This window comes from Nannospalax galili, unplaced genomic scaffold, assembly GCF_000622305.1.
Source record: "Nannospalax galili isolate Female #2095 unplaced genomic scaffold, S.galili_v1.0 scaffold339, whole genome shotgun sequence".
Classification (NCBI taxonomy): Eukaryota; Metazoa; Chordata; class Mammalia; order Rodentia; family Spalacidae; genus Nannospalax; species Nannospalax galili.
This window is the reverse complement of record NW_008344185.1, coordinates 2,124,629-2,137,195: the sequence shown is the minus strand read 5'-3', so window position 1 is coordinate 2,137,195 and position 12,567 is coordinate 2,124,629. Positions and strand designations below refer to the sequence as shown.

The window sequence follows — 12,567 nt, the reverse complement described above, 5'->3', positions numbered from 1 at the left end:
CAAATGTACTTAGCACCTGTTTGGCATTAGCGTTTACCTAATTTTGTAGCCTCGCCTGATTTCTTTTTCATTTTGGCAATTGCAATAAAAATTTTCCATAGTAATACAGTTGGGTGTCCTCAAAGGAAGAGGGGAAATGGAAAGAGGTGTTGAAACATTACCCTCTCAGGCAATGTTTACCCTAAGACCTTTAAATGACTAGTGTGATTGGATAATTCCAGTGAAGCCTCCTGTAGTCCCTGTCTCAAAAAAAAAAAAAAAAAAAAAAAAAAAAAAAAATCACAACTCCTTTGCACCTTCTGCCCCTTACAAACCTTGAGTAGTATATGACTTTAAAAAGCAGATAAAAACAGCACGGTGTAGTAGTGAACACCTGTAATCCCAACACTTGGGAGGCAGGGGCAAGAGGGTCAGGAATTCAAGTTTAGCCTCAGCTGCAATTTTGAGGTCAGCCTGAGCAACAAAAGGTCTGGCCTCAATTCCCTACACCCTCCCAATACACACACAAGCACAGAATTGGTTTCTACTCCTTCCTGCTTTTCAAAGTGCTTAGAGGGGCTGGAGATGTAGCTCAGCTGGTAGGGTGCATGCCTTGCACGCAGGGAGTCCTGGGCTCAATCACCAGCACCACATAAACTGGGTGTGGGGCGTACACCTGTAATCCCAGCACGCAGGAGGTGGAGGCAGGAGAACTTGTAATTCAAGGCCAGTATCCGCTACTTGACACCTGTCTTAAACCACGCCCCCCATCAAAGTGAGTACAACCATACATACGCAAGTGCACCCACAATTTCACTGTGTGATACAATGTTTCAAAGCAGAACTTTACCGTGCATCAATATCAAGGTATTTTTGTTCCTGAAAAATTTAGTTTCAGAATGTCATTCTCCGCCGGCAGAAAGCTCTGAAAAGCCAGATGTGGGAAAGAGTTCTAGCTATTCCCTCTCAGACGTTTAGGCTGGGATCCAGGGCAGTGTTTTAGGGGACCACGCCCCCACTCAGCTGGGGACCCAGCGGAATTTGTAACCCCCACTGGCTGTCTGAATGGTGAAGGCATTGCCCTGGGGGAAGGCGAGGGTGCGGATGGTGCTGTGGCTGCGGATGGGCGTGCTGAAAGAGCCGCCCTCCTCCAGCTCACTGTGGCTCAGGTTCACTGCGCTCCGGCTGCAGTCAGTGCGCAGCCCGTGGAACGCGCCGTGCAAGTTCCCAGGCCTACTGCCATCGCTCACGGGCTGCGACTGCAGCCGGGGTCGTTTGGGATCGCGGTTCTGTAGGGCTTCGTCGCAGCGCTGAGAAATCTCCCTGAGGATGGCGTCCACTTCTGCGCAGTCCTGCCCCGCAGCGCACAGCAACTCCTCCAGGCTCCTTTTGGCGGAGGCCTTGAGCCGGAAGGGCTCGGCCACAGCCCCGCAATCTCTGGACTGCGTGATCATCAGCTTCTGTAGAAGATGGGGAAGAGCGCCGCCCTGGAGCCAGCGGGATGCAGAAAGAGACCCAGGCGCACTTGGCCCCGGGGCCTCGGGGGTCCTCTACTTCCCTGGATCCCGCCACGTCCCAACACCCGCAGCTGAGTGGGAGGTGCGCCGCAACAGTCCCGACGTCCCGCCGGGTCCCGCACGCCTGTCCACTTACGTCCAGCACCGACGCCAGGTGCCGGGTGCGGCTGGCAAGCTCCTTCAGCTGCACATTTCGCTCCTTGAGCGAGGCGATCTCCTCCTGCTTCTGAGTCAGCGTCACGTGCAGCTGCAGGAGACGCAGAAATTCAGACCCTTACTGAATCTACGCTTCAGAAATTGGCTTCTCATCCGGACAGAGGCCCTTTAACAGTCCTAACAGTAACCAATTTATCTGGTCTCTTTTCCCTCCCTGAAGCACTTAGATGACAATGTATCTCAATTAAACCTGTGTGCTGCCACTGGTGAGGAGTACAGATTGAACAACAGGCAGATAGATCTAGGCTCTGCCTTCAAAGTTCAACATTCCTATGCCTCAATTTACTTATCTATAAAATGGGGCTAGTAAGAATGTCTTCCTCTGGAGGAGAGGTAGTAAATTGGTAAACACAGTGCCAGGCACATGGAAAGCCTTCCAGAAATATCGCTAGTCCTGTTAAAATCAGGTGGGACTTGCACGGAGTGGTGTACAGTTGTAACCCCAGCTAGAGGAAACTGAAGCAGGAAGATAGGGGGTTCAAGGCATGCCTGTGCTATATAGTGAGTTCAAAACGGAGAAAGAGTGCTGGGAATGTAGCTCAGTTAGTGGAGTGTTTCTATATGTGCAAGCCCAGGAGGTTCCCAGAGTTCAAGGTCATTCTCTTTGTGGTATCCAATTCAAAGTCAGCCTGGGCTGCATAAGACCTTGTCTCAAAAAGAGCAGAAGTATCTGGTGGTCTGGGATCACACTTTTGTTTTTCTGGTTGGACCAGCCTTGAGATCCACTACATGTCCACAGCAGAGCATCCTGGCCCTTACAACCCCAACCTTTGCTCTACACCAGGCCCTGCCCCCACCCCAGGATTCCTGGCTCCAGGTGTCCCTACTTGGTTATTCTCTATGAGAGCATTCCCCAGAGCTCTCTGGTTCTGGTCCGCCACCTCCTTCCAGTACTGCTCTGGCTGCGGCAGGTCTGGAGCACATGGCGGTGGTGACAGGGACTGCAAGGTCGGTGGGTCCAGCGATGGGGGGAGACCGGTCCCAAAAGGTGAATCACAAGGGGAAAAAGGAAAGTCACCGTCGGTCAATGGAGGTGACATCAAAGAGGACGAGTCTGGGAGAAAGCAAGAGCTGGACTTACTGCCTCAAAATCATGCCCAACTAGCCACAGGAGTAAAATGCCACCCAGATATGGGGTTTGTGAGTTTTCTTTATAAAGCAAAGCTCACTATTGTTTCCTTTCCTGGTATCCTGTTTATACACATCAAGTGCTCTGTATACACTCCTGTTGAGCTAACCTGAAGGAAATCAAACAAACTTGCTTGGGCCTGGAAGTCACACAAGGCTTTGCTCCTCTACACAATTTTGCCATTCAATCTTTGTCCTACCACATCACTCCCTGCTCCCAGAACCCACACCAAGAAATTCATAGAAGCCCTTATAGATTCAGCATCCAATTGCCTATTGCTGAGAAAGGATGCCCTCAATAAGGAAGAGTCTGACTCTTTGGTGAGAGATGCTGGCCAGTCTTTGACAGGTGGCTGGGTTGACAATACAAGCTGAAGTATTTATATTTTGGTGGAGAACTCCCCCTCTGTTATTTAACTTCAAGGAGACAGCACTTGCCTGCAATAAGATCATCCACTGTGTCTCTGAAATTCTGCAGATCAAAGTCCTCTTGGGTTTGCAAGGAATGGTTCTAAAACAAACCAAGGGTATAAGCCAGTCAACATTAAGTCTGGGCTGCAGCAAACAATTCTATCCAGACATACATGCATCTTTGCAGGGCTGCAGGGAACAAGTCTAACCAGACATACATACATCTTTACAGGTTCTGAGACTAGTCTGAATACATCAGTTCACAGTCAAGTCCCAAGTCCTATACCTAGAAATTCAAACTTCATACTGTGTAGAAAACATAGGTTTGCCCTGTACTGACTGAGTCAGCAAGCAGAGCAGACAGGCTGTAGCCAGTATATTCTGTAGATGGAGGAAACCACCAGTAGCAGTCCCTCCTCTGGCTGTGGGCCAGCCCCTTGACTGGTTTTCGACAGTCCACCTGAGCCTCCTCAAGGTGGGTCATCAGACAACTAGGCTGACTCCTTGTGCACCAGCAACTCCAATTTACACTACCATCCCCCATCCCTCACCCCCAGTTAAAGAATCACTGATCTAAGGGCAGAGAGCATGAATATCAGGGCTTTCCTCCTCAGACCTGAAGGGCACAGAGGCCTCCAAAGCCCAGGCTCAATCACAGCTAACCAATTCCCCTATAAAGGAAAGGGAAGTGTGGACTATGATCAAAAGGTCTAGGGATGCTAGGAAGAGGATCTGTTCAAGGAACCATAGCAGGTATGGAGTCTATTGCTTTTCTTTTTAAGTTTCTCAAAAAGTTAGAGTTGCCTTTTCCCCTACCATCAGAAGCACCTCCAACTTCTTGAACTGCAACACTTGCTTGGTCAGGGTGGTTGGGTGTATGAATGAGAAAGAGATGGTAAAAAGATGCAGGTCCAGGAATCTTCCCATTCCCTTAAGGCATGGACATTTCAAGTTGGCAACATTTTCATTTCTTACATAGTCTCTAAGTTAATCCTCTCCAATGTGAAAAGTAGGCAGAGCCCAGGGAATGCTTCCTCTTCTACTGAGGGACAATCTGAAGCACAGAGGTGAGTTACCCAAGTCACCTCCTTCCTGTCCTAAGCACCCTAGTGCCTACTTCAGTCTTCTCTCCTGAATGCCTCATTGTTTTTTTTGAGGAATGCCTGACTTCCATGGAAGTCAGCATTGGAAAGGGGAAATGAGTCCCCAGGGGAGTCATCCCATAGGTTCATCAGAAATGTCTACTGATTCCATTCTTGATTCATACCTTTGCAGTAGTCATCCTCTTCTCACTAAAGCCCTTCTTTACTAATTATATTTTGGGGAATAGATATTTATTCTGACCCTAACCTTCTTTTCTGGCCCCATTTTCAGAGTCTGAAGGAGAAAAGAAGACAAATGGTCTCAACAATTGAGACCTCTGGGTCAGGTGAAAGACACCCAAATGTGTCTTTCCTTATTTGAGCAGTGCTAACTCTTACCTCTTGTCATAAGAATCTGCTTCCAGGGGCTGGAGAGATTGCTCAGTGGTTAAAAGTGCTTGCTGCTCTTGCAGAGGAACTAAGTTCGATTCCCAACACCCAGATGGGGTGACTCACAACTGCCTGTAACTCCAGTTCCAAGAGATCCAAAGCCTCTGGCACCCAGGGGCACTGACACACACACACACACACACACACACACACACACACACAATTTAAAAATAAATTAAAAATCTTTAAAAAGAATCTGCTGCTGATGCCACCTGTACTGTCACCTGAGCTATTTCCCAAAGTTGTAAAGGTCCCTAAAGGAGTCCTTAGAAGCTTTACTCAACTACCACTCAGTTCTAACCACAAAGTCTAGAGAATTCTGTTCATGGACTTTGTAGTCCCAGAGCCTACTACTGGGAAACTGGAAGTAGCTCTCTTTAATGATGGCAAGAGGTGGAAGTCTGATGGAATTAAGAAGACAGGTTCAGAGCTGGGCAGAGGCAAGCAGATCTCCGTGAGTTTGAGGCCAGCCTGGTCTACATAGCAAGTTCCAGCCCAGCTGGGGCTACAGGGAGACCCTGTCTCCAACAACAACAACAACAACAACAACAACAAAAAAAAAAACAGGTTTAGTGGTTGGAGAGATGGCTCAGCAGGTTGAGAGCATGGCTGCTGGCTGGTTTTGCAGAGGACCTGGGTTCTAATTTCCACAGGCATTGCAGCACAAGGGTACACTTATTTACACACAGGCAATACACTCATAACATAAAAAATAAAAATAATAAATAAAACTTAAGGAAAAAACAGGTTTAGAGGGTAAAAGTCTCTTTTGCTCCAGGACAGCAAGGAACTAGAGTTTTCAGAGGAGCAGAAGAGGACTTTCAAGGTGCCTAACTGCTGAATGCCCATCTTTGCAGAGAGCAATGGTTTCAGTCAGCTTTCTTCCTTTGTCCTTTTGCCCATAGACTTCCATACTTCTTTAATACCCAGGTTAGTGAGTGGTGGGAAATGGGTGACAATAGGACAGTTATCCCGTGAGCTCCCACTCATTCACAAAACTCCTCAGCGCACCAGCTCTGAACTGCCCTGTCACAGTTGACAGGGATGGCAAGGAGGCTCTGTGGGCAAGTCCCACTGTTGGCGAAAGCAACTCTTCGGCTTCCCGCACGCTACAGGCTGACGTGTCTGTGCTCCTAGTTGGTCAGGAGAGGAACTTTTGAAGAAATAAACCCACCGCTTTCTGGTGGGATTTTGTGTCATCAGAGGGCTGTAGCATCCACTCAAGGGAAGGTACCTGCGAAGCTGAGGGGCCACCACTAGGAGGCGCTTCGGGGCCGAGTAGCGAGGTGCAGTCTGCCAGGTCCTGCAGGTCTATGGTGGTGAGGGCTGCGCGGGGAGATGGGTAGACATGCACGTCGAGAAGCCTGAGCCTCTCTTCCAGGTCGCGGCCGGGACCCTCAACCAGGATATCTCAGCCAGGAGAAAGGGGGCTGCGGGCCGAGCGCTGCACCCACCCGGCTTGGGGAATCCGGGGCCTTGCAAGTGCCTCAGAGCTCACCTGGCAGCGCTTTGGGCTCCGCATCCGGGGGATCCTCGTACACCGACACCAGGCTGCCGCCGCAGCATCCAGAAATGGACTTCCACGGGGGCACGAACTAACCGGGCAGAGAAACAGGGAATGCGGGTCAGCGGTCTGGGCGCGGAGCTAGCAGACTGCGGGAGCCAGGACCCGGGCCAGCGGCCCCACCTTCCTCTCCCGCTTCCCTGGCTTGCAGAGCGGACCGCGAGGCTGTTCCAGCATCCTGTTGGGGCAGATGCTCTCGAAGGCCCGGCGTCCCGCCACGCTGCTCTGGCACGCCTGCATCCCGACTGCAGGGACGCCGGGCCCAGGCTGGGATGGAGGCTCAGACCCTGCGCTCCTACACCTGTTGGTGCCTGAGATGGGAGAAGGCTCGTGGAAAGAGCGGAGGGAGGGCCTGGAAGAGGAGGACCGCCGGGCGGGAGGGGCGGCTCGCGCCGCTGAGCGCTAGAGGTGGCGCCTTTAACCCAGGACAATCTGTGAGCGGGCGGAGGCGTTAACCCAACCTGGCAACCCGGCTTCCCCCGGGAGCTGAGAGCGCTGGACCCGGGCCCGCCGAGCGCCCTTTCGGCGAGCATTGGCGCCGCAGCATCCTGGCTACGAAGCCAGGGAAGGGTGGGGGGTGGGCTAGCACCTCCAGTCACTAATCTTCCAATTTATGGACAGCAAGGATGGAAAAGTTAGTGATTATTTCTTCATTTTCTTTTCATCCCAGCCACAAGACACATTATAAATTTGGAGTGACAGTCACGGAAGCCAGACTCCACAGTTTGCCGGGCAGGTACAAGTAAGGACATAGAATTCTGTGTTTGGGCCTCCCCAGAACAGCCTCCAGATTATGGAAACTCTCCCCAGATGTGAACAGAATTTTGGATCTTCATTTATGGACTTAGCTTGGTCTCTCGCTCTTGGCCTACAGCGAAGAATTCTGAGCCCGCTGCACCACAGACAAGCACCTTCCTGGGCAGGCAGTGGAGCCTGAGCACAACCTTTTTTTTTTTTTTAAAGGATCAAGAAAAGTGACAGTGCTGAAGCAGGAGAATTGCTGCGTTCCAGACTAGATTAGGCTATAGACTAATCTGAGCTAGAGACTGTCTCAAAAAAGAGAGAAAGAGGGGCTGGAGAGATGGCTCAGCCTGTTAAGAGTACTGGCTGCTCTTGCAGAGGACCCAGGTTCAATTTCCAGCACCCACATGGTAGCTAACAACTGCCCAGTAGCTCCAGTTCCAGGGGATTCCAATGCCCTCTTCTGACCTTCGTAGGCGTTGCACACATGACTACACTTACATGCAGACAAAACACTAAAATATACAAAATAAAAATATTTTTTAAAGGAAAGAAAGAAAAAGATGAAATTTGCAAACCCTCCTCCATTTTCCAAATCCCCTACCCTGGTGGCTTTGGCTGCCTGTACCAGCATTTGTTGTCCTCTTTACAGTTGGCCTCCCTTGCAGTTTCACAGCTCTGGCTAAGTCAGAGCCCCCTCCCTGGAACAAGCATCTTCCAGAATTTGAATTAGAGATTATCTACTAGAAAGGGGAATCTTCCAAAATGGAATATCTTTGGGTGAGAGAACCTGTCTCAGTACTATCCTGATCAATTTCAATGTAAACAATCAGCTGAAATTAAAATTTGTGTATCTTCCTGCTGGGGACCTTGTTCACACCTTATATTAGTAACAGATGTGTAAGAACCTCTTTTCTTTGCACCCATTAGCTAAACTAAGAATCAAGCTAGTCCTCACAGTGGTGGACAATGGTTGGTCGGAGGGATAAACTTAGAGACTTATGACCCCCGTGTGTTTGCAGAAACTGAGTTGGTGTGCTGCTGAGCCTGCTGGGCTGGAGTGGTGTTGCTGGGAGGAGCTCTGGCTTTAGTGTAAGAGTGCTCAAGGATTGAGACTAGACCCCACCAGAGCTGAGTCTGTGAAGGTGAGTTTGCTTATTTATGTACAGTGACTGGTGCTTTGTTGGACAATTTTTTTAAAGCAAGTTTTTCAGTTACATTCCCAACTTCCTATAGCCTGATCCTGACTCAGCCCCAAGAGATAGATATGGGGTCTTAGGATATTTAACTTAGTGTTAGACAATGGTAGATAACTGCCCACAAAGTCACTTCTTTGCACAACAGCCAGTTACCTTGGGTTTCCTTGAAGACAAGCTGAGGGCCCCAGATAGGACTTGGGACAGGTAATATCCTCACACCCCTCTTTCATCATCACAGAATAGCCTTTCCACTCCTGATCAAGGAGATAGTTCCTATCCAGCTTAGCATATCAATACATCCAAAGAAGAGGGGCCCAATGGACACAGAATAAGATACTCCAACCTCTAGAGAGCACCCAGTGGAAGAATGCAAAGATTCTCTAGATTTGGCTTTGTCATACATTGACTTTATTTTAAATGAAATGGCAGACTGGGATTTCTCCCCAGCTTTTGATATTTTCCATACAAAAGTTTGAAAAAGCCACAATGACTGTTTACCCCAGTTGTTACCATCTTCCCCTTCTCTATTCTTTGCATCAAGCTTTTTCTGCCTAACTCCTCCCATCAATTGCAAGTAGTACCAATATTACTTGAGGGTTCTGTGTTCCATGATGTATGCTGGGGGGCAGGCTATGTGGATCATCTTTGTATAGGAATACCCCAGCCCTCACAATGGTTGCTACTATTATTCAGAAAAATGGGCATAGACTTGCCTAAGGTCACCTAGCAAACTGGCTCCACAGCCTACTTGCTTAATCACTCTCTCCTCCCCCTCCCGGAAGCTTAATCCAAACTTCTCAACAACCCTGAGATCAATGGAAAAGCTCAGCGAGATTAAGAAATTTGCTGCAGGTGGTGGAACTGAGGTTCAGCACCTATAACAGCTCAGGAAGCTTATTTCCCAGCCCAGTTTCCCCATCTGTGACATGAGTCCTGTTCCATGGCTGGAAGCAAAGACGGCTGAACAGAATACTGCCCTGCTGAGTTCAGCTGAATGAACAATGCACCTGTCTCAGGGTTTCTTGAAGAATTTCCAGAAACCTAAATGGGAGCAGCTTAATGATGTGGCTAAAGGTAAACTCATGGATCACCTGCCTCCAAGTCCTCTGTACCCCAAAGTCATTCTCAGGAAAATGGGATAAGACTGCTTCACCACATTGTTGGGAGAGTGAAATAACTGTTGAACAGTGTGTGATACATTGCAAGCACTCAGGAGAGTATTAGTATCAGGCCATTGTTACCCTGGGCTCAATGTGAACTGAACCTTGTAACTGCAAAGGAAACAGGCCCAGGTTGCAGCATTCCTAACAGTCTGCAATGCCTGTTTTCCAACCCTTTCCCAGGTTGCAGGAACGAATGACTATATTGGAATATTTCTTGCTTTGCCCTCTGCCAGTGTGCCTACCTGGTCACCAAAGCTTCCTGTTCCACATAACCAGCGAGCACTGTCATGGCCCCTCTGGGCTACAGATTACAATGAGTTCTCAGCCTCACACCCCTTGGGCCTCGGGGGGCGGGGGGACACAGCTCTCAGCCTCCAGACGGGAGAGATGAGATCCAGACAAGCAACCCTGACTTGTCCGATTACTGGAACCATAGCATACAAAATCGTGCCAGGTTGTAGTTAGCCATCTCTGTGAAAACAGTGAAATCGTGGGAGAGGAGTCTCTGAAATTGGCAACCACCCTGACTTCAACCGTGAAGGGGCGGACACTGCAACTACAGCACTCTGACAATCCAAGACAGTCGCCCTGCCCTTGTGTGCTCCCCAAATAAATAAACTACTAGGTTCTGTTATTGTACACTATTTACAAGCAGGAATCCTGAGCCTCTCTTTGGATCTCTCTGGTCTCTTCTGAAGCAATCGAGCCCCCCAGGGAATAGAGGGCAAGTTTTTATTTCCAGTTCTGAGGCAGGCTGCACTTCTCCCATATCTGGAGGGGCAGCACGTGAGTCAGGGAGGCACTGTTTATAGCCACCAGCAGCTGCAGCTTGTCCAGGCAGTCTTGCAACACCGGCTCCGGGTGCTCGCCCAGACCGAGGTCCACCGGGCGCAGAAGTCGCAGCATGCGATCCGCCAGCGCCAGGCAGCAGATGGCCAGCAGAGAGGGTGTGTAGTTGGTGAAGGCATAGTCCGCCAAGCTCAGCTCCGCTACTCCCCGCGCCAGGGTTTGTGCCTCCAGGGCTTCAGCAACTTCAACCTGTCCGGCGTCCACGCGCACGTGAGTGAAGTGCTCCAGGAAGAAGTTGATGGTGGGTGCGCCCAAGCTGAAGTGTAGCTTGTGCAGCACGATGCACTCGAGGTTGCACAGCTGCTGCCGGGAGAAGGCACCACCGCACAGGGCCAGGAGCTGCTTCACGCGGGGCGGGTGCACGTCCACCTGCAACACAGCACGCTCAGCTCCGGCCTAGCTGCTCCCAGGGCCCCAAAGCCCGCCCAGCCTGAAATCCGGGAGCAAACTGGTACTCGTCTTGTACCCTCTTCCTGAAAGCCCAGGGTTCAACTTTTTGTCCTATTGCCCAAATGAAAGAGGGAAGGGGGGGGTAATGTTTAGAAGCTTTTTCCTAGGTGCAACAAAGTTTTGGGTGTGTGTCAAGGGGAGGGGGCGGTGTGGCTACAGCTTATCTCTTTGGGGGCAAAAAGGGTTGTTAGTCTGCAGGAAAAAAATACAAAGTCTATGGCCTGTAGAGATTTACAAGCTTCTGCCAAGCGACCAACTCTGCGTTGTGCACTCCTGGAGGTTAACTGTAACCGTACCTGTTTGCAAGCAATGAGCAGACAGGTGACCCCCAGCAGCTGGAAGCAGTCTGCAGCAACCGGTGTGGTGATGAGGAAGCGGTCCAGAGTGTTCACGGTCAGGCACAGCGACTCGAAGGAGAGGCCGAATTGGCGGTGCACCGGCAAGAGCCAGCTGAGCAGTTTACAGCGGGATTCTGCGGTCACCTGCAGGAAGAGGGGAGGGGAGGCGTGCTGCAGAAAAGGGTCAAGATGATCCCAGGAGCTTCCCTGAAGGGAGGCAGAAAGGAGGAAATAGCTAAATGCACTGGAAACTGGGAAACACGTGGGAGCGCTGGCCTGGCTGAGAGCAGGATCCCAGAACGCCTGGGTTCCTGCCTTGGCGCTGTGCGCAGCGCATCGAACGCATAACTCGGTGTAATCCTCTCAGCAAGTCAAAGGGAAAGTAGGGGTGGGGAGAGTTCTTTTGCAGACACACACTTAGGAGTTCGGGCTCAAACCTAGAAACTGCCAACTCCTCTGCACTCTACGATGCCCCAATCTAGCTTAGACTTAAGCCATCCACAGCCCACTAATCTATCTGCGAAGTGAGGTGGGTGACTTCAGTCCTCGAAGGTCCCTTTTGTGCTCCGACTGGGGGCAGATACTGGAATGCACATACTAGGGGCGCCGCAAAGGGCGGAAGGCAGGAAAGGAGAGCGCGTGCGGGAGGAAGAGGACAGCGGGGAACTCGCGGTGCCTCACTTGTGGCTGGCGCGCCAGAGACTCCCGCGGGTGGAAACGGCTCTCCTGCGCCCTGCGGAAGGCGTAGCAGCTCTGGCCGTAGTCGCGGAAGGTCTGGAGATCTAGCGGCGTCCACGGCTGGGCAGAGCTGTGAAGGGGGCTGCAGCCCCGAGCCGCCGACGCAGCGGGGCTGTCCGCGCCATCCGAGCCGGAGCTGGGGGACTCGAAAAGGTCACAGACACCAGAGTCTCCCGGCAGCGGCCGCGCGTTCAGCGACCGCAGCGGCTCCTTCCTCCGGAGGCGCGGCCGTCTGCTCTTCTTCACCGGGGCGCGGAGGTTTTGATCGTTATCCCGTCTCCCTGCCCCCGCAGCCGGGCTGGCGGGGCTGACCGGACAGGGGGTCACCATGATACAAACGGCTGGCGGCTCTGTTACCCCCAACGCCCAGGCTGCGCCCGGGTCAGCGGAGGGCTGTGCGAACCGCGGAGAGGGCAGCAGGCCGGAGGCTGGCGAGGCTCTAAATACCCGGCCGCCCCTTCCCTCTACCCCACCCCCACCCCCCGCCGCCTCTCACTGGCTGAGCCCTGAGCGGCACGAGGGCCGCGCTTTCCCGGCTACCGGGCCACTCCCCTCGCGCGCGGGCAGCGCGTGGCCTCCGCCGTGGCTCAGGGGGTGGAGAGGGTAGAGGCCCTGCAACTCCCGCTTAGCACCCGCCTTCTGCAACGGGTTCCGCGGGCGTCCGCCGTTACCCTGGTAACTACCCGGAGTCCTGGCGCGAGCTAGGCGCGCCAAGTGGATGCGGGTGAGGAGCGCGGCCCAG

The 12,567-nt window shown here is 51.8% G+C and overlaps 2 protein-coding genes across 2 annotated transcripts; both read right to left on the bottom strand.

Annotated features, from left to right (window-relative positions):
* Positions 1-998: 998 nt before the first annotated feature.
* On the bottom strand, positions 999-6,587 carry Mcidas (multiciliate differentiation and DNA synthesis associated cell cycle protein). The gene is made up of 7 exons (XM_008840391.1): positions 6,471-6,587; positions 6,282-6,378; positions 6,018-6,109; positions 3,279-3,351; positions 2,540-2,766; positions 1,633-1,743; positions 999-1,439 (listed from the first exon to the last, which is right to left on the bottom strand). Exons 1-7 carry the CDS (start codon positions 6,585-6,587, stop codon positions 999-1,001), a joined length of 1,158 nt encoding a protein of 385 aa, XP_008838613.1.
* A 2,096-nt stretch (positions 6,588-8,683) lies between these two features.
* Ccno (cyclin O) lies at positions 8,684-12,218 on the bottom strand. Its single transcript, XM_008840390.3, has 3 exons — positions 11,769-12,218; positions 11,046-11,231; positions 8,684-10,668 (listed from the first exon to the last, which is right to left on the bottom strand). Exons 1-3 carry the CDS (start codon positions 12,153-12,155, stop codon positions 10,183-10,185), a joined length of 1,059 nt encoding a protein of 352 aa, XP_008838612.1. The 5' UTR covers positions 12,156-12,218; the 3' UTR covers positions 8,684-10,182.
* Positions 12,219-12,567: the final 349 nt, after the last annotated feature.